This window comes from Planococcus citri, chromosome 2 (assembly GCF_950023065.1).
Source record: "Planococcus citri chromosome 2, ihPlaCitr1.1, whole genome shotgun sequence".
Taxonomy (NCBI): Eukaryota; Metazoa; Arthropoda; class Insecta; order Hemiptera; family Pseudococcidae; genus Planococcus; species Planococcus citri.
Genome location: NC_088678.1, coordinates 25,681,665 through 25,704,497, shown reverse-complemented (window position 1 = coordinate 25,704,497; position 22,833 = coordinate 25,681,665). Strand labels below are relative to the sequence as shown.

The 22,833-nt window shown below is 34.7% G+C and overlaps 1 protein-coding gene across 2 annotated transcripts in view; it reads right to left on the bottom strand.

Annotated features, from left to right (window-relative positions):
* The window catches only part of knockout (Stork-head domain-containing protein knockout), a 155,450-nt gene that overhangs the window by 36,159 nt on the left and 96,458 nt on the right, over positions 1–22,833 (bottom strand). For both annotated transcript variants that reach the window (XM_065349326.1, XM_065349327.1), the window contains exons 2-3: positions 22,444–22,735; positions 14,651–14,846 (exon numbers count right to left, since the gene is read on the bottom strand). In XM_065349326.1, the coding sequence (XP_065205398.1) occupies positions 14,651–14,846; positions 22,444–22,725 (478 nt within the window). In that variant the 5' untranslated portion in view covers positions 22,726–22,735. The remainder of the gene's footprint in view (positions 1–14,650; positions 14,847–22,443; positions 22,736–22,833) is intronic.

Sequence of the window (22,833 nt, the reverse complement as noted above, 5' to 3'; positions counted from 1 at the left end):
TTTTATTACGAGGTATTCGAATTCAGAGTCAGTTTGCACTGTTGTTGTACGTACGGTTTTCAATTCGATGATAAAAATAATGTGGTAACCGCGACGACGATCATAACTTAACAAAATATCAAATCCTCGAAGAGTTAGTCTAGACTATAAGGAGTACTTATTCGCGCATATTAACGGTTAAATTGCGAAAGGTCAAACGTACACGCGGATTGCAATCCAATTCAAATGTATCGAATAAGTATTTATAAGATCAGGTATAATTTAAATGAAAGTGACCAGGGCACGTTTCTATTTACTATTCAGCCCTATTTACGAACCCAAACCTACACGTAGGTATATGGAGATCATTCTGTTCTGCATGTGGTTGGGTCTCTCACTATTCAGCTCAGTCGATAGCCCCACACAATTTTAATTTTTAATGCAAAAATTGGAAAAAAAAATGTAAAATTTCCTAAAGTAAACATAGCGAACATCGTAGGTGGGTTCTTTTGTTGATACGGGTGCTTTGACGGCGGCGAAGGCAAAGGTTACTACAATATTGACCTTCTCACTTTCACCGTTTGATAGCTCCAGCGCGTATAGTACATCGGTGACATGTATTTATGATGATCGAATGTCAGTCGTCGGAGCAGCATTTATCGTTTTAATGATATTGTTTACTGGGATGCATCATACAATACAGTCGTATACACTGTGTATAGTGTCGATGACCTTGCTATACGTCTGAAACTTATCTGCATGTTGGAAAAAATCGTGATAACTGATAGCTTTCCAATCATTAGTCGTGAAATTTTTTTTAGTCATTTTTCGTTGGAATTTAGCCACCTTTTATGAATATTATATTAGTATGGCCTGCACGTAGGTGTAGGAGTTAGCTTGATGACTTCTGATTCGTCATTGTATTGCTACCTGCAGTGTAGCTACGTATTTCAACTCACATCTGTGCGAATAAGTTTATGGCATCAAAGAAGATTATGAGACCGCTTACTTGGATAAATAGCTCGTAAAAACTGAAATCATAATGTAGTCGAGTCATAAAAAAAAAGAAGTTCACTCGTGTACGGAATTTACTTTGAAAAATATAATTTAATGTATGCGAGTACGCGTTCAGCATCTGTTGTACCTATAGTATACGTAATTCAGCCAATGAGCAAACAAAAATTACCCTTAAATTGCTGAAAGTGGGATCTAACCTGCTTTAAAATAATAGTGCACCTCTAATCGGTTTCTAAGAATCATCTCGTAAAACTGCAACTATGCTGTTTGGATGAAATACTCGTATAGTAAAAATTAAAAAAATATATGCTTCCAATAAATGTACCTAGTACCTACCTATGGTACAAGTAAGTACCTCATGAATACAACAAAAATTCAACTAAAATTGCGATTGCATAATAGTGATTTTTGAAGTGGAATCAACTGTAAAAAGTTTTATCAAAATATGAGAGGGAAGGAGATGGGGATGGATAAGTTATCTAAAATCGTACTCATGCTGACAAAGGGACAGTGAGGTTGACTTTTGAAAACTTGGAAGAAAACATATTGACTTTCTGACATTATGTCAGATTTGAGGGGACAAAATCTATGAAATTATGGGTAGGTAGTAGGTACTTACCTATCAAACTTTTAAACATTACTTTCTGATATTTTGTCAGATTCCTTGAAAATTTGGAATTTATATTGAGTTGATTTAAGCAAAAAAACATGTTTTAAAACTTTCCTTGGAGAGGAGATCTTACAGCCATTTTTTTAAATGCTTCTTGTATCTGGAAGAAGAGGTTCTTCCGAAGTATGAATCTTGTTAAATAGGTCAACAATAAGCAAAATTTCGACTTTTAACTGCCCCAATTAAATTCCGCATCTTCTGGAAAAATTTTAAATTGCGCTGGAAGCTCCTGAATGATTCAAAATTGATAATGATGAATTCAAATTTGAGGGGGCTGGTTTAGGAGCAGATACTGCCATTTGTGCGAATTTTTCACTTTTTAATTTTTTTTCTCCATGAAATATTCTGATCAAAACACACACTCCACGTATCCGCCTGGAAATGTGCTCAAATGCCACAAATCAATTTTTAGCTGCTCAAATTGATTTTCACGCCTCCTGGAGAAATCGAAAATAGCACCGGAGGCTCCAGAATGACCGAAAAAGGTGAAATTCAGTTCGGAGGGGGGGGGGGGTGTACCGGCTATTCTTCGGCAACTTTACTGAATAAATGAATTTTTCGGAAGTAAAAGGCATTAATCGTCATAAAAGGTCAATTTTGAATTTTTAAAAATTTGTCAAGAATCTAAAAATTTCAATGGCGAACATTTTGAAGGGCTCCGTAATTTTTAAATCGTTTAAAAATTTCAAATATTGATGATAAAAATTAAACAGTGGGGAGGTAAGTAATTGCTTTGCAAAAAAGTTTTTTTGGTAACATTGTAACTTGCAAGGTACCCTGTGAGTGTGGATTAATGAGCGAAATCCATGACTGAGTGGCTCAAAAGTTCTCTTTTAAATCAAATTCTAGTTGTTCGTTTTCATGAGAAAAAAGTCCTTAAAATTTCACCTCTCGACCTTGAAATTAAGTCGTGCTGTGAACCACTCCTCTTCCTCCACCTCATCAAAATTAAAAATTAAAAATTATGGAAAAAAATGAAATTTATCCAAAAATATTCCGTTTTAAACTATTTTGGTTTCTTAGCATACGAGCCCCTTAAAGCTGAGAAAAAAAATGTAATGGTATCAGAGAGACAGTAAAAATGTTTGTGAAAATTTTCGATTTCTGAGTCAGAATTATTCTAAATAGCCCTAAGCTATTTTAAAGGGAAAAAACGTCCTCGGTTTCTCAAACAACGTTGGTCTCTTTGCATAGAGCTCCCAATATTGAAAAAATGAAAAATTGAAATCAGAGTGAACATTTTTAGAACAAATTCTGCATTGAAAGAAGTTTGTTACATTTTCAAAAAATTTTCGGGCTTCAAAATTTTTGATTTTTTTTAGATAATAAAAGAGATCCGCTGCCCAATTTACTGAATTTTCAATGTCGAATAAGAATTTCAGCACTGAAATTGTTTTAAAAAGAACTCGAAAAATACAAAAAAAAAATAAAACTTTATTCTTTCAAAAATTCAATCTTCACTGAAAGTACTTATAGAGCTAGAAGACATTTTCAGGTGATTTCTCTGTAACATTTTTCGAACATTAGTCCATTGCCTCTCCCTCTAGTAAAAATGTTTAAGACTCAATTGTTTTTAATTTCAAAAAAAATTAAATGCAGGCAGTATTTTAAAATGGGCAATAACAGAAAGCAGTGGAGAAAACTTCTCACGATTTTTTTTCTCAGTTAATCAGGTTTTTTTCAAATTTTTTGGGAAAAAAATCTAGACCCAGTCAAAAGAAAAAAACTTATCATGCAATGATGAAAAAATATCAAAATTTTCCTCCATTATTCGTCTATTGTCAGAGGCACATTTTTTAATCACCCGTTGATTCTTGAACAAATGATCAAGAGACGATTACCTTCAATTTGAACCTGATTTCGCTTTCAATGGCGAACTGGTTTCATCGTCAGTGTAAGTACATTCAACCGTTCATTTGTTATATTGCATTACCAATTTCATTAATAGAAATTGCAGTAGGTAAATATTTCAGTACACTATAGAGAGGAATTCTAAAAATTCTAATACAACTTATCAAGTGTATATCATTCTGAATTTGGCCTCATGGACATTTGAAGTTGTGTGAAGCATCTAAGTATTTACCCCTTTAGCTTATTTCCAACCAAATAATTTTTTTTCAACTTTTGATTGATTTGTCGATATTTTTTGATAAACTAAAGGATATAAGACACAATTCGGATATCAGACCTCTAACATTGTACCTATATTCTTTTATTTCTATGCTTCTGCCAAATGTTCTATTCAAAAAAAAAGGTACCTACGTCAAAAACCATCATAAATCATACCAAAATGCACATGTGTGAAACCTTTATCAAAAAAGATCAAAATTTCATTCCAACAGCAAGGTGAACATTTCACCAAAATATATAGGTAGACGGTCTAAGAATCCGGATACCAGTTAAAAATTATACCTATACCTATGTAAATTACCTACATCCGAATAATTTCACACTTCTCAATAAGTTATTCATAACACTTCACACACAACATTATAATTTTCAATTTTTCTACCAGAATTGTGAACCCAGACCATCGTTCGTCGACAACCTTGACTTAATTCATCACGCACATTAAGCACACCGCACCTTGCGAGTTCCAAAAAAATATAGACTGGCAGGGAGGGGGAGAGGATATATAGTCTATGCATACAACGAGCGGTGAAAAATTCACACGGGCCTGAATTTCTAACCAAATGCTCGAGTTCTGGTTACTTTCCTCTGTATGCTGTGAGTATTTATTAAGATTCACTTTCAACAGGTAGGTCATCTTTTTAATTATAAACTTTCAAACCACCGCGTACATACAATGAACCCTTATATGGTTAAATACCATCATTGTTATCACGATAGTTATGTCTACAACATAATCACAATGTAAATAACACGTATATACATATGTAGGTACCATTACAAACCATCGACTTTAATAACAATAACAATTATATGTATCTAAGTATTTACCTGCAATCTGCATCGACTATAACATTTATACAAATACAAAATACATATTCGTGGAAAGATAGGTAGATACCTACCAAAAATTCAATGTAGAATCTAACTACGCGTAAAAAAGGCCTTCGTAGATATGTATGTACATCGTGAAAGATCATTAACGTGGGAATTACGAGTACGTACTTAGATTTACTCTCGTACATATTTTTCAATAGATATTTTTTCGGCAGATCATACGCATATGTACGGAAGATGAGTCGCGCGTGTTAATGTGTTACGTGGGATACATAAACGTGCGTAAGAGTGTACAAAAATGATCAACATAATCTTATACTAGAGAAGAATGGCCAAACATAATAGAAAGTTTTTTTTTGTTTTGTTTTCGGTATCCCTGTATATAGGTATAGGTTTAATTAAAACGGCGAGTGTTTTATTTGGCGCATTTTGCGTTTAATTAAAATTTATTATTGTTATATAACTATGCGAGGTGCGGCGAACGCACATACATATGTGTATGTTTGAATGATTTAGTATCGGATGTTTCGTATTTACGGAATTCCGCTGTTTTGACGCGATGCTGTCCGTATTTATGACACAATCGTCTTCAAAAGTGATTTATTATGTGGCCGAGTACGCCCGAGTGTTACATAAAATCATCTTTAATTACGACCATGCGAAGTTCTTACTCTTTTTTTGGCTAATTGTGTGTTTATTAGGAGTACTTACTTCGGCAATAGAATGTTTTATAGAATGTGAGGTGTGTAGTACTTTGAACTGGGAACCGTTGCGGAAAATCGATGGTAATTACTATATCACGAATGGGAATGAGGTAATAATTCGGTACTGGAAACAAATTGTGGGTTTTGGTGTTTGGTCCTTCGGGTCGGGCGGGAGATCGAAATGCAACCACAGGTATCAGACACCCTTGTAATTTTTTCATAGAAGATCTGCGATGTAGACTTCGTTCTTTACTTAGGAGTTCGGTCACTGGCTCATATCCGGCCCGGAGGACCAAAATTTGTACTTCGAATAGGTGTTTGAAAACGAGATTGTGATTTTTTCACAGAAGATCTGCGATCTTGACTTGGGAATGTGGCAATATGATTCGGTACAAGAAACAAATTACGGGATTTGGTGTTTGGTCCTTCGGGTTGGGTGGGAGATCGAAATGCATCCAAAGGTATCTGACATACTTGTGATTTTTTCACAAAAGATCTGCGATGTAGACTTCGTTCTTTACTTGGGAGTTCGGTCGCTGGCTCATATCCGGCCCGGAGGACCAAAATCCGTGATTCGAATACGTGCTTTGAAAACGAGATTGTGATTTTTTCACAGAAGATCTGCGATCTTGACTTGGGAATGTGGCAATATAATTCGGTACAAGAAACGAATTACGGGTTTTGGTGTATTGGTCCTTTGGGTTGGGCGGGAGATCAAAAAGCAACCAAAGGTATCAGACACATTTGTGATTTTTTCACAGAAGATCTGAGATCTAGACTTCATTCTTTACTCAGGAGTTCAGTTGCTGGCTCATATCCGGCCCAGAGGGCCAAAATCCGTGCTTCGAATAGGTGCTTTGAAAACGAAATTGTGGTTTTTTCAGAGAAGATCTGCGATCTATAGGGGACCCTGCCATATGACGGCGCAGTTCCTAAGACAGTGCAATTCAAATTTCTGGCATCTGGCAACGTTGATGTAAAAACCAACTGCACCCTGTCTTTGTACTTCACATCTTTGACTTTTCAACGTAGTTGTACCTGCTTAAACAATTACATTGCTTTCTTGAGAACGTATTTTTGTTTTTTTTTGCTTAAAAATTTGATCATTGCAATTTTTTGCCGGAAGCTCTTCCAAATTGGTTTCATTACTAAAAGTGACTGAAAGCATATGTGTAAAATTTCATCTACTTTTTAATGCACTACTCAGTTTTTTCATTAGTGTTATGTTCATTCAAAATTGACTAAAATTTGAATTCATATAACTAGTCCTATGATGGTGCAGCTGCAATAGCAGGAGCTTTTCATTAACAAAAATGGGTAGATTTAGGTGAATCGTGAAGTAGTGTATAATAGTGTGCCTAATGTTACATGTTTCTGTTCAAAATATTTCATAAAAATGTATGTATTATTGCGAAAAGATTGAAAAAAGTGGGATTGTTGGCCAAATTCACTGAAAAAACTCTAACAGCCTTTAAACAAATAAAATGGGGTAAATTAGGGATCCTAATGCATTCATCATGATAATTTCAATTGAATTCAAACGATATACTTAGTTACAGTTTTACTTTTAAAATTAGATTTGCGCCATCTTAGGAACGAATTTGCGCAGTCCACACATTTGAACTTACTTACAATTCATTTGATTGAGACAAGAGTTTGAAACCAAAAGTTTTACATTTGTGGTGGTAAGTAGTAGATAGTCTGGGGGACCTTCCATCAAATTTTTGTCCATTTTGATTGGATACTTTAGGAGTACCAGGCTTTGGAAAAAAAATTGTGCCATCTTAAGGCAGGGTCCCCTACTTTGTTCTTTACTCAGGAGTTTGGTCACTGGCTCATATCCGGCCCAGAGGACCAAAATTTGTACTTCGAATAGGTGCTTTGAAAACGAGATTGTGATTTTTTCACAGAAGGTCTGCGATCTTGACTTCGTTCTTTACACAGGAGTTCGGTCGCTGGTTCATATCCGACCTGGAGGACCAAAATTTGTACTACGAATAGGTGCTTTGAAAATGGGATTGTGATTTTTTCACTGAAGATATGCGATCTAGACTTCGTTCTTTACTCAGGAGTTTGTTCGCTGGTTCATATCCGGCCCGGAGGACCAAAATTTGTACTTCGAATAGATGCTTTGAAAACGAGATTGTGATTTTTTCACTGAAGATATGCGATCTAGACTTTGTTCTTTACTCAGGAGTTCGGTTGCTGGTTCATATCCGGCCCGGAGGACCAAAATCCGTACTTTGAATAGGTGCTTCGAAAATGTCTTGATTATAAAGACAAGTAATCAGCATAATGAAGGTACTATTTTAGATTTTAGGCCGGATATACTTAATCAGACTGAACATTTCGTCATCTTTCAAAATACAATCATGAAATTAGCTCACAATTTTTTCAAATGCTACCTGCTCGTTTGCTCGAAGGATGAGCAAATTTCCATTAAGCAAATAAGTATGGGCCCGATTCTGATGTTTTCAAATGGAGTTTTTCCTAAATCTGACATTGTACGTTGACAATTTGAATAAAAAGAATGACCCAGTGCTAATGTTACTATATGTAAACCTGCATATTTGATACCAAATTAATATGTAAAAGGCTGCTGTACAGAATGGAAAACGGAAACCAAGGTATGAATTAACTGTAGTTTTAACTATGGGAAAACTGACTAAAAGTAAGCTATCCGCAAAAATACACAGAAATAAGCCAAGTAAGTATTCAGACTGCTATAGAAGATTTTCATTGCATAGACGATGCCGCCGACGACGACGACCGATTAAACACACGCGCGTATCGCGGACATAATCACGTAAGAAGCTACGTACTGGTACCTGCGACTTGCGAGTACATGCAATGACAAAGAAAGGATAGTAATACGCGTTCATTTCCGCCCATCCGATAATATTTCCTTCCTCGCCGATACGCGAGTCATCTTCATTCCTAATTAGGAGACTAGCACAGGAAATAAAATTCTCCGCTATGTTTAAATATTGAAATTACAAAGTACCGACCGACGTCGCGGTCGACAATTCATTCAAGGGTGGTCTCTATTTGTAGTACACACGGTATTGCTTGGGAGTTTGTTGTTGTGAGCCCCAGTGAAGCGTGGCGCTCGACCGGGTAATAGGCGAAGGAACTTGAGTCTCACAATCAGTTTACAGAGCGGTTTTCGGCTCATAAAGAAGTCGAGTGAGTATTTTTTTGGGCATTTTTTACTTTTCTTAATTTCATAATGAGTAGAGAATGGTTGGATGAAGGGGTTGGAGATCAAGTGGGAGAGTGTTTTGGTTCGATTACTATTTACTTTCAAAAATTGGTTCCAAAATGCAGCGATGGGAGTTCTCAAAAGTGAATTCGAATAAGGAAATAGAATTCATAACTAAGTAATTATCATTGAATCAAAACCCAGAAAAGTTACCCTTGGACCATCATTGGAGAATTTGAACCAGTAAGTAAGTATTGACCTTATACCACCCCGCTTGGAAGACAATGTTTTGAATCGAACATAAAAAAAATCAAAGGGGTATTAAAAATGCATCAAAGGCTCGAATTTTAGCAGCAGAATTATTTTTTCGGTTTTTGGTGAATTTGTGAAAATTTAAACGCTCGGTCAAATTAAAACAGAACCCTGAAATTTGATTCGTACCCTATTTTCGACCTCCCGAATCGATTGGTGATGATTTCAAACCATTCTGGAGCCTCCAGAAAATTCTTGAAAATTCAAAGGCTTGTTCACTATTTTTTTTAAAAAAAATCAAAATTTGATCAAATTGATGTAGAACGCTGAAATTTGGTCCATAGCCTATATTTGACCTCCCGAATCGATTGGCGATATATTCAACTCATTTTGGAGCCTCCAGAGGATTTTTGGATTCTTTAGTTTTAGAAAGATTGTCTCGAAAAGGGTTGAAATAAAATTAGCATCCATAATAATTCAGGCAGACTGTCTTTGTGACATTTTTAATCACTTTGGATACAATTTTTAAAAATTCATTTCCACTTAGGGTAAATGTGCCTAAGTTTGCGCACCTAATTTTCAAACCCACGTAGAAAAAACTTACAGAGGGCACTGGTAATTCACTACTTAACAGTAGTGCTAAGTAGTAATTCACACCACATCAGTAGTGATTTCAGTACTTGATTCATTACTGGACAGTAGTGTTGCACTGCAGGGCAGTATGACTTCTGCAGTAATTTACTATAGCTTAGTAGTAGAGTAGTAGTTTTTAACTACTACTCAATAATACTTCACCATTCAATACACCACTCAACAGTGGTGTTTACCTATTCAGTAGTAGTGGTTCAGTAGCTATTTACTACAGCTTAGTGGTAGATTAGTAGTTTTCAACTACACATTGGTAATATTTCACCATTCAATGCACCACTTACAATGGTGTTCACCTACAGAGTAGTATGGCTCAGTAGTTACTTACTACAACTCAGTAGATGTGTTGTAGTTTTTTACTACACATCAATAATTATTTACCACACAATGTACCATTCAACGCACCACTCAACAATGGTGTTCACCTACAGAATAATATGGCTCAGTAGTTACTTACTACAACTCAGTAGATGTGTTGTAGTTTTTTACTACACATCAATAATTATTTACTACACAATGCACTACTCCACAGTCATGTTTGCCTACTGAACAGTAATGGTCTAATAGCTATTTACTAGTAAACGACCTTACCAGTAATGTCATCAACCAATTGCCCTGTTAACTAAAAATCCCCCAATTAGGGTGGGAGAAGAGGAAAACAATTCAAAAGTTTTGAAGAATGCTATGCAGATATCAGATTATGTGTATCTACGATTTTGAACATGAAGGACTGCATATTCAAATGTACAGTCTAATAGATTTTGAAACCGATATTATACTTTTTTTTTGAGAAGATTTGCAATTTTACACCTTTTTGAGGCTCATTTTGGGTTTTGGGGTCACATTATCTTCAAACATCATTTCTGGGCATTGAAAATCCCAATTTTGATACCAATATTGTACTATTTTTGTATATTTTTGGAAAATTTTCGACTTTGTACCTCCCCTTTGAAGTCCATTTTGGGAAGTTCAAATCAAACTGTTCTCAAAAATGAATTCTGTGTCCAAATATATAAGATAATTTAATTTTTGGTTTTGAATCTCTGCTGTGGATATCGTTTTGGGGTTTACGATCAAATGATTTTCAAAAATGAAGTCTGATCTACACCATTGAAAATCCAAATTTTCAATACACACCAATATTGCACTTTTTTTTGGAAAATTTTCATTTTTGTTCCTCCCTAGCTTTGGAGCCCATTTTCTGGTTTGGGATTGAATGGTCTCCAAAAATTGATTCTGGGCCATTGAAAACTCAAATTTTGATATCAATAACATACTTTTTCAAAAATTTAAAAAATTTTTGGTTTTGTACCTCCCCTTTTGAAGCCCATTTTGGGATTTGGGGTAGAATGCTCTTCAAAAATGGATTCTGTGCCATTGAAAACTCAAATTTTGATATCAATAATGTTCTTCTTTAAAAAGTTTACAATTATAATTTTGTACCTCCCCCATTGGTGCCCATTTTGGGGTTTGAGGTCAAATTGTCTTAAAAAATGAATTCTGAACCCATAAATTTGAGATTTTGATACCCATACATATTTTTTTTGATAATTTAATTTTTGGTTTTGTACTTTTGTATACCCCCCTTCTGGAGCCCATTTTGTGGTTGGGGGTTAAATGGTCTTCAAAAATTGATTCAGAGCCATTGAAATTTCACATTTTGACATCGACAGCGCACTTCTTTAAAAAATTTGCAATTTTGCGCCTCCCCCCCTCTTTGGAGCTAATTTTGGGTTTGGGATCAAATAGTTTTCATAAATAAAATCGACACTCTGGAGAACTTCGCCAATTATTCATAGTTTCAAGTTTCAACATTCAAATTCACAAACTGTTGAAATTGAGTGTTTGCAAACAAATATATTCTTTAAATGCCCTATCTACTGTAGTGCTCTAGTAGTCAGGTGGTTAGGGTTGAATAGTCAGACATCCGTAGGTCCCTGGTTCGAATCCCCGCGAGGTATAGGTGTAGGAATTTTCTAAAAATGTTATAGGCAGGAAAAATCATACATGACATGAGCATCACAATGATGATAGGGAAATTCAAAATAAAATTCCCCAACCCTATTTTTTTGATTTTTGAAAATTATTGCACCCCACTGATACTGATAGCATGTAGTGAAACACTTCTGACACACACTTGGAAATGAGTAGTGTTTCCTAGTAAGGAATTGCCAGTGGTGATTTACTACACACATACTAGACAGTAGTGAAATACCATTGATTTGTGTTGGTGGATCAGTAGTGCTACTCTACTGAGAAATCAGCAGTAATTCATCACTCATAATTTTGAGTAGGAGAAGTAAATCACTAGTGGCAATTCCTTACTAAGAAACACTGCAGATTTTCCAGTGGACACCAGTGTACTTTTTCTACGTGGGAACAGTCACTACTTTTTATGAAAAGGAGCTAGAATATTGAAATTTGTACAGAAGGTTCTTCAAACATTTGGCTATGATTTGCGCCAGAAATAAAATTTTTAATAGATTTAGTTTTTGATATTTTGACCAAAAACTAAAAAAAGTCAAATGTGCAAACTTAGGAATATGCCTTCCTAAGATTGCGCATTCACCTTCCCAAGATTGTGCACCAGTGAAAAACATAGAAATTCGTCAATTTTGTTTAATTTATGATGAAAGCAAACAAAATGTCTCACACGAACGTGGATTTGAAACTTCTGAGTGAACCACACTGGAAATGCGCTCATATCTGGAATTTCCAGCATTACACCCATTTCTCCCTAGCTTTTGACAAGGAGTAAACTCGATATACGTATATAAGGTGTCATTTCATTCAAATGAATTGAATTCTTAATGAAAATTTCAAAAAGTATCATTATTAGTCTAGAAAAGTAGCAAAAAATAAAAATCGCAATCTTAGGCACAGTGGTGTTTTTTTGAAAATTGAAAAATTGAAACCTAATTAAAGCAGAAAACACTTGAAATATGTGCTTGTTATAATCCCCAGACAATGACGAATCTAAAAATAGCTTATTTAAATTTCTACTGCCATTTCCATAAAAATTGTCGCGTGCCACTTTTATTGGAAAAATTATAAAAAATTTTGAAAAAAAAGTTTTTTGCTCGTCAGTTGGCAACACTTGGTGCTACCATCACCAAAAATCGTTAGGTATGGTCATTTTGATTTTTCTTTCAAGTAAAGGCGGCATTAAATGTTGTAACTCTCACTGGTTCTGAGAAATCGTCACTGCGCAATCTTAGGAAGCGCGCAAACTTAGGCACATTTACCCTATTCAAATTTAAAATTTTCTGTAGCAATCTTATTTTTGAAAAAATGAAAAAAAAAATGAAAATAAGTAGCCTACCTGAAGTTGCAATTTAATTCACACCTTATTTTTGACCTCTTAAATTGATTCATCGTCATTTTAAATTATTCTGATGGCTCCGGCAGATTTTTGAAATTTTTCAGTTATCAAAAAAATATAGATTTAAATCAGTCAACATAAATTTTTTAAAACCGCTACCTAAATCGATTGAAAAGATTGCAACTACGATTAATTCGAGTTGATATAATTTCATTTTTTATTCTGATGGCTCCGGCAGATTTTTGAAATTTTGTTTTCAAAAAAATATAGATTTAAATCAGTCAACATAAATTTTTTAAAACCGCTACCTAAATCGATTGAAAAGATTGCAACTACGGTTAATTCGAGTTGATATAATTTCATTTTGGCCATTTTTATGGTCATGTCTAAAAAAAAATTTGGAGCTCTCAAAACGGCTCAAATTCGTCACTAATTAATTCAAGACATTGAAAATGAGATATAAAACTACGAGTAATTGAAGTTTCCTACCTTAATTTGAACAAATTTTGATTTTTTAAAAAAACGGAAAACAGACCAAATTTGAATTATCAAAAATTAATTTAGCTCCAGTAAAGTTTTGTGGAGGTTTTGACGCTCTCTTGCGCCATCCGATTAGAGAGATCGGTATTCCAACCAGAAAAAAATTTTTGGACCTGACAAAAGCAGATCGAAAAAAATAATATGCAAAAATACCCTACCAACCAAAATTTTATGAGACTGGAGTTCATTTTTGAAGCTTTCGACAATTAAAAAAAAAACAAAGAACCAAATAATCAAAGATTGTATCAAATTGGGGTACAGTGCTGAAATTTGAAGAGTACCTTACTAGTTTTTTTGATCCTTCGAATCGATTAGGAATGGCTTTCAAGCAACTTTAAGAAGTTCTGGAAAACCTCCAGCCAGTAGATTTTTTCCCAAATTGAGTTGCAAAGCTGAAATTTAACACTCGATTTTAACGTGCTGAGTCAGTTGAAAGTGCTTTTAAGCTGTTCTGGAGCCTTTGGCTATATTTTGGATATTCCATTTGGCCAAAAAATTTCGCTGAAATTTGTCAAATGAACTTCAATACCTATAAATGCGATCGGTGCTCAGCAGGGACCTACTTAATTAATTACACACCATTTTTCCAAAATTTATGTCCGCTGATTCGACATTCAAGTATATTTCTACAGCGATTTCATTATTGAAAAAAATATAGAAAAATTGACTCAAAACAGACAGTTTAACGAGAAAGTTGAAATTCAGCTTACACCTCATTTTCGACATGCTGAATTGACTGTCTGTGTTCATGAGTGTAGATATTCGTTTTAAAAAAATTTTAGGGCATTTTTTTGGAAAGCATAATTTTTTAAAATGTCACTGGATTATCCAGAACAGCTTAAAACTATTTTTTAGTCAATTCAGAACATAAAAAATAGCACCAAAAATCAACAGGAGGCTTAATAACTGCTCAAAATGGCTCAAAATCGTTTACAATTGATTCAGGGACTGAAAAATAGGAGCCATATAATGTTCAATTCGATAAAATTTTAATTCTTTCGTCTTTTCAAGTCCACATTAGGCGTTTAAAAATCCACCAAAATTCCAAAAATGAACTTCAACCCCCAAAGTTTTGGCAGGTGAGGTATTTTCTCTCAAAAATTCATCTACATGTTGGGGAACCTCACATGTGAGGCATTTACACCCCTCAAATATATTCATTTTTTCAATTTGCAAAGAATTTAATACCTACTTTCCGGTACGATCGCAGAATTCCAACATTGAAAATGTAAACTAGAAGTAGAAATTCCCCCTCCCCTTCTTCATCACAGAGATTTCCACGCGATCCTAAACACCCATTCACCCCATCAGCAAATATAATAAATATTTGTTACCATAAATTTACTCACCAACGACGGTAATAACATAATTATTCGGCGGCTTCAGCACATTTCTCGCCCATGCAGCTCGAACGACTTCCAAAGCGCATGCAGTTCCGCTCACAAGTAACACTCCAGGCGAAATGTATCCTTGAAATTCTAAAACTTTCATCGCTTCGATAAGGGCTCCGTTCCAGAAACATTTTAAATTCGCCTCCAAAAAGCCCTGCAACATGCATAAAACAGCGTGAAAAAAAAACATACCGAAAATATCGATGATAAAAACGTGTCGTTTTCTTTTCAGTAGTAAAACAGACCAAATTACCGGTCCGACGGCCGGCGGGATGAAAATGATTAAAATATATATAAGGGTTACAAGAAGGAGGCGCCAGTTCAATTGGAAATCTTCTCCAGACGCCAGCGCCCAGCTTCATCACCCCTTTGAATTAATTTTATCGTACGTGTAGCTGGTATAGTGGTCGATGCACATATCTAAACGTACGCCTATCTCTCTACATATAGTACGTCTTTTACTTAATGAAAAGCATCCTATACGATACGATGCACATAGGAATAGAACTAACAACAGTCCAACAAGCTCGTGTACGTTTCCTCGCACTCTGTCAAATAAATCAACGCCAATTTTATAATACAGATGCACTTTCTGGCACTTTGAACAGCGTACATCCGCGTGGCCTTTATATAGCCCACAGGCCGCAATACCGATCAAAATTTCATAAAGGTAATTAGTACTACGTCGACCGGATTTCCAAAATGGTTCGTTTGATACATGTAAAATATCTAAAAATCGGCCTCGTGCCAAACTCCAATGTACCAAAACAAGATGCCAAAACAGACCAAAGTACAAGATATTTCCGTAAAAAAATATCCAAAATGAAGACAATCCGCTCGTCGAATACAATGACTCATAATTTTAAACATACCTTATCCTTGAAATTTTACAATTTTAATTTCTCGTTAATTAGACATTTTTTTCTGCTTCACAATCTCACGCAAGTTCAATGGCAAACAAGTTTAAAAAATTATTACAATAATTAGATTATTTTTAGCAACATTGATAAACGCCCGTTTAATTCATTAACCAAAACCTTAGAACCTCTTTACCGCCAAATAAACCGGATAAAAAATTTCTTTTAGGTGGCCTTCGCAGCAGCTCGCGGTGTAATACGACAAGTGTGAGTACTCGTATGTGATTCATCATCAAACAGAGCGAGATTTAAACGTAATACGTAGCGATGGCGATCGACTGAAAAGATTAATTTGCAAACGCCCGATATTTCCATACGGATGCTGATGTCGTTGTCGTATCAATCTTCAACGTGATTGATGACTTTCTTGTCAAATCATTCGTATACACCGAATTGAGCATATACGAAGTAAAATTTTCACAATGGGAGGGAACCTAACGTCGTTGTATTTTTCAAATTGACACATCAATCGAATGGTAATATTATACGATGATGTAATAATTAGGTACCTATCTCAATATGTTACAGACCCCCATTTCATCAATACTGTACTGCAAAAATGCACCAATGCATTAGAGATTTGGCAACGTAGGTTTGGTTACAATAAAGAACGTTTTATTCTAAAGGGATTAAATGAAAAATTAATGAAAGGGGCGAAGTGCATCGTCGATTTGGTATACTTCAAAGCAAATAAATCTTTTGTTTTGGACATTTTTATTTAGCACATTGCATCTAACCAAAGCCACCACGTATCAAGAGAAGGAGACAAATGTTGTTCTTTTCCAAAATTGTTTTAATGCTGAAATGTTTTTCGGAATTTGATACAATTGTTAGAAAGAATTTAGATCGATTTTTAAATATAATTTTTTTTCAATTAATCATGTTTCGGTCATAAACTGCGATCTCTCTTGAAGTTGGGCGTGATTACTATTGTGTATTTCGCACAAGATAATATTTCATTATTCACTCTAATTGCCTAATTAATTCAATATACCTTCGTAAGAAAAAATGATGGGTAGGTATAGATAATGGGATTCATACTCGTAAAAAAACGATCGATTGCTTTCGCATAATTTTATGGCATAAATGACGCAGCTCAGAAAAAAGAAAAGAAATTTAATCTTAATTTGACACAACAGAAAAATGATGACTTGAATTGATATTCAAAAAAAAAATCAGAAAAAAACTCGAGAATATTTTGAGGATCAAAGAAATGATAAATAGACAGTAAAATAATGAAATTTTGAAACACTGTTGAAGGAACATTCAGTATTGTTTAAAATTTCTACATCAGTTTTAAAATTTACAGTTTTATTTTGATTTACCTCTGTGGATCTGGATCACATCAAGAACTTTGTGTTTTTTGTGAATTACCACCTACTTAGTTTCAAAACTCAAAATTTTAGGATAATCAAAATTGAAAGAATGATTTAGTAGGTAATTTAGCATGGACAGTGAAAGCTGTATCGTATTCTTGCTTTAATGTGTTATTTAGTTTCTTCTATGTGTAGTACCCAACTTACTTATACCAAAATCATTACCTAACTATACAAATAATTTCGTAAACTAGGTTACTATTGTTTGAAAAGTTTTCTTTAGGTATCTATGTATAATTTTGCTAAAAATTTGTTGATTTGTGTATTAAACTTGAAGTTGATTTTAATTTTTAATTTTGTAAAATTAAAACCATGAAAAATTGGAATAAAAAAATTGTTTAGGTAAATTAGATTCAAAAAGAAGAAAAATCAAAAAATTAATTAAGTAAATGTATGTAAATTGATGATGAATTGGTAATTATTCCTGAAAATAGAAAGCTTGTTATCAGCTTATCACCCCCTCCTCTTCTCTCAAATAAAATAAAGTCAATATTATGAATTCATGAACAGGGTGTCTAACAAAATTTCCAGACAAAAAATCATGACTTTTCATGACCTATTTTTCACATTTTTACCGCATGAAAATACCCCCCCCCCTCAAAAAAATTAAATTCGTAATTTGAAACTGCAGAGATTTTTTAAAAAATTTGTAAGCAAGTAGATAATTCAATTTTTCTGATTTTTTAAACAAATTTTTAATTTTTTTAATTTTATGGGTTTTTTAAAAAAATTTTCAAGTGTGTTTCAAGCAAAATTCATGACTTTTTCAAGACTTTTCATAACTTATATGAGCACCTACCAAATCTTCATGACTTTTTTATGCCTTTCATGACCATTAGACACCCTGATGATCCACTTAATGACCTAGAATACCCAGATAGTAGGTATGTTAGGTACCTATGACCCAGGGTTTTGAAAAAATGGTTATTTAAGTGGATCAGAATACCTATATCCAGGACTTGGGGGGTGGAAAGCGCGAAAAAAGTTAAAATATAGAAAAAATGTCATATAAACAAAAATAAATAAATAAATAAACTTTGGTAACTTTTTCAAAATATAATTATAAGTTATTGTTTTTTTACTTCAAAATTATCCAAATTAATACAAAATCTGTCAATGATGGGTCAAATAACCCTGGCTGGTGTAGAAGAAGTCCTCAAACGAGCTGAGAAGGAACTAGAAAAGAGAATCTAATACTCCAACTCGGGAAAAATAGAGACTCAATCAAATGGGATCTTCACCCTAGAGGAATTGGAGGATGATCTGATGAGACAGTTCCCACAGTTCCCACAGTTTGCCTTGGCCCATTGTGTCAGTTGAAACATCAGGATGTCCGGGGACATTGGCTCCAGTTCAGACGAGCTTTCAGCAACCAGGACACTCTGCAGTCAGGAGGTGCTAAGGTTGGTGAAGTAGTTGAACTCAAAAAAAAAATGGAAACTACATCCTTTACGCTTACGTCATCACCAAAGAACAGTACAATGACAAGCCATCAATCAAGGATTTTATAACAATGATGAAAGCACTTGCTGTTAAATATGATCAACTTAAGATCAAAAAGATAGCAGTACCAAGACTAGGGTGTGGTCGGGATAAACTAGAGTGGCCAACAGTGAAACAATCCATCATTGAATGCTTCAAAGGCCACTCAGTCACTGTCAGAGTATGCACCCCCAAGGAGGATCCTGACCTAGGCATCAACCCAACATCGACCTGAAGAAGCCCTGTAAATAGCCTGTCAAGATGCATTACCTTAAATTGTAAATATGTATGTATAGTCATATTTTTCTAATCTAAACCTATGCATTTAGACCACCGTGACTAATCATACCTATTTTTTAAAGTTTTTCAGCTTAAAGTAATTTAGTCGTAATTAGTTGTACCTACTCTCAAGTCCAATGTGAGTGGTTGGTGAGAAGCCCTTAGCAAGTACACTGGCCACCTCACAAAAAAACCCTCATCCGAAACTCTTGTAATGCAAGTGGGAGACCAACACTTGTTGACCCCCCCCCCAGGCACCAAATTCTCCTCCTTAAAATCCCTTTTCCCAAAGACGGGTTGGGGGACTCAGTCTACCTGATGGGCACACGTCCCATGAATAATGATAGAAGCCTGCTTGGGTGATTGTGCCCTTGGCAACCACCTAGGGGGTATGGGTTGTGGTGGACAACCCGTCTTCCCCCTCCCCATCCCCCGCATCTTAGATCTAGGATTAGGGATATATTAAGATGTTACATTTTGTTTAGATTCAGTCTTAGATTTAAGATGTAAATAAATATGTTTATTAGAGAACCCCCCCCCCCCAGCACTTTGTGTGTCTGGGGAACCAAAAAAAAAAAAAATGTTGTCACATTGAAATTATTGAAGTATTGAAGAGCAAAAAAAGTAGGTAATCAAAATTCGTAATTTAAAAAAATTTCATAAATAAACCAATAATTTAGGTACCTATGTACTTTGATTTCGTTACCTTAATGCCAAATCCGAGTATGTCCAAGAACGTGAATTTTTCAGGAGAGGAAATTGAAAGTTTGAAAGATGATTAAAACAAATGGAGGGGATATGGAGTAGTAAAATTTTGAAGTATGATAGCTCAATCTCTTATGAAGAGATTGTCTGAGCTACATTTGTAAAATTTCTCAATTTAGTACGTGTAATTAAATGTTTTTCAAGCGGTGATGGACATACTCAGGTTTTGATATGTTGTTAAGAATTGAAATCCGAGTATGTCCCAAATTTCTTATGAATTTCCGGTATCTGTTTAGGTTTTAAATATAATTAAGTTGATGATAATTTATATTTAGTTAACCATTAATCCAAATAGTGTTTGGTAACCTGTCTCCTACAAATACTAGAGCGCTAGAACAACACAAGTGCGGACATACGCAATTTTCCTTCCTCCGTTGTAAAGTAAACAGTAACAGAACGTAAGTTTGCATGTAAAAAATCAAATTTTTTCGATTGTTCGCGGGTTTGGGTGAACTGTTATGCAGTCTTAAATTAAAGACAATGAAATTCCTAGTCGATTGGTGTTGAATTTTTATCATTTCGCGTAAAAATAACGATTTTATGAGTACTTCTATTTTACTGATTTTTGCATACTACGTACGTCATCTTTAAACTAAAAATACTCGAAATTTTCAGTGGACACATAGGTATTTTAATACAGCAAAATGTTCGGATTTTCATCCTCTTGAAAATGAGCTGTTACCGAAAGCTCTACATGCAACCGTTCAAAAGTTTTCGAAGTTTGAAGTTGCGAAAAAGAGCTGCAAGCTGCAAGTATTGAACTTCAAACTGAAATTACTGAAAGTTTTGAGTGGACACATACGTATTTTAATGTATCAAAATGTTCGTAATTTTATCCTCTTTAAAATGGTTGTATATCGAAAGCTGTACCTTCAACCATTTGAAAGCTCTCGTAGATCAAAGTTGCGGAAGATGGTCAAATGTGTAATCACTGTTATCATGCAGTCACAATGAGTTCATTGAGTTCTGTTTAGAATATTTTGTAATGCGGATTAGTAATTTATTTACCCTGATCTATGAAACCTCACAAATAGTTGAAATCACAAGCTGGAACACAATCATTGATGGTTTTATTTTTAATGGACATACTCAATGGACATACTCGCTTTTAGCTTCTAAATGGACATACTCGATGTTTAAAATTTAATTAAATTCAATTTTTTTACATTTTCATAATAATTATAAGGTTTATCATTTATTTCACTAGATTCGGCTGAGCATCAGCTTTCCAGTGATACCAAAATCAAAAAATCGAAAATTTTGGACATACTCGGATTTGGCATTAAGGTAACGATTTTGTCTCAAAACACAGCGTCGAGGAGGGGGCGTGAAAATTAGGGACTTGTAGCTTCAACTTAGCGCCCCCTCCTCCCCCCCAAAGGAAATACAAAAAAAGGCTTGCCTTGTCTATACCCAAAGAGATTCAATTGCATCAGATTTGAACATAGTGTGATTAAATTAGATCTACAATTGAATCTCATCCATACAGATATAAAACATCAAAAATGGATTTGTTCAGACTTCAGATCTGATTGAATCGCGCTACTTTTTCAATTAAATCGGATCTGATTAAATTTTATTAGATTCAATATTGTAGATCTAATTTCACCCTATTGGATTTCAGGGCGATGTTCTCATAAAATTGGATAACTGGATTCAAAACTTCTTTTCTGCGACGTAGTAGGTAAGGTAAAAAAAAAATCGCTTAAAATTTAGAATAAATAGACAGTTTTGGAAAAGTGTTACAATTTTCATGTTGAAATATTTCATTTTAAAAATCTACAAAACTTTATTACCGAAAATCAACAAGAACACTGTAAATCTAAAATAACCCATTCAAAAAAACTTTAAAATAGGTATAAAAAAATTGACAAACATTTTTTTCAAAAAATTGTGTTTTTTTTCTAGAGCAAAAATTTATGCTGATTAATTTCTGTTTTATAAATTTTTCACGTACCTACCTATGTATTTCTCATACTTACTTAACTGTTTTCTAAAAAAAAGAGATGCAAAAAACATGAATTTTTGACGGTTTGAACTTTTTTTGAAAAACGAATTCGCTGCAGACAAATATTTTCTAGTTCGACTCATACGTTGAAAGAGAGTACCTACTTTTTGGCGAGACATTTTTGTCTGGGTCATTTTTTTGAAATAAGTATTCTATAAAAAAGATTAACCTAAGTATCATTCAATTTTACAACTAAAATCTTTGAAAACTTTTATCAGGGGGGTGGGAGAGATATCTCATTTCAAAGCTCAAACCAAGTCAGTCCACAATCTTGTGGCTGGAGAATCTGACCATCTGTATTACAATATGCTCACTTTATCGCATATCTAAATCACTATCAGACACACACTTCTCGCAGCTGAATTAACTCAAAGGACACAACAACAGCCAGCTTCTAGCCTGGTCACGTAATTTTGGAAATGGACGCAAGGTCAACTCCGTTCAAGTATCCATAGAAAAGATACGATCAAAGTTGAAATTTTTGGCAACCGCTACAACCATTGTGATCTATCCGCAGAGTTTTTATACAGTAGCTCGGTAAATTATCATTTTGTATTATAATTTCGCGTACACGGAATGAAATATCTTTTTTTTTGCCGAACGTCCAACTCGAAGGCATATCTCAAGCTGGAATCTTTCCTCGTCTCCTCATAAACATACTCGTACACACATCCAACTTCCAAGTACCTATAACGAAAAAAAAAGGAACTTATGTGTACATTTTCGTTGTCTGAAAATACCATCTTCTCTATATTCACGACATCGCGCTATATCCAACTCTCCACGTGAACCCATAAAGACGTGATGGATTTCGCAAACGCAGAGCGCGAGCGAATAAAAACGACTCTAATTACGTCATGTAAGTAAGTAAGCCCTATTCGTATAGTCAGAATCGAAATTGGCGCGAGCAAACAAATTACATACCTGAAATATTAGGTAACCGCTATCGTACATCCAGTACAAAGGAACATCACGTTCTGGATGATTTTCACAGCTGCTTGCGCAGGATACAGATACAGAAGACGAGGTAGAATTTGGAAAGAGACCAACTTTTTGAAGCTGGATGGCCAGACATCTTCGTAAAAACACCAGACATCGGGTACCCGGTGTTACCGAAGTTGACAGCTTCGAATGGACGGCCGGACTACGACATCGTCCACGTCTCATAGCTGGACTCGAGGCGATACCCGGGCTTCCGCTGCTCATCTTCGAAATGCTGTAACAGGTCGGAAAAAAAAGAAAACAAACCATAAAACATATGTCAAAGTCAAACTCTCGCCAATAGAAATACCACATATACTAATACATAGTATG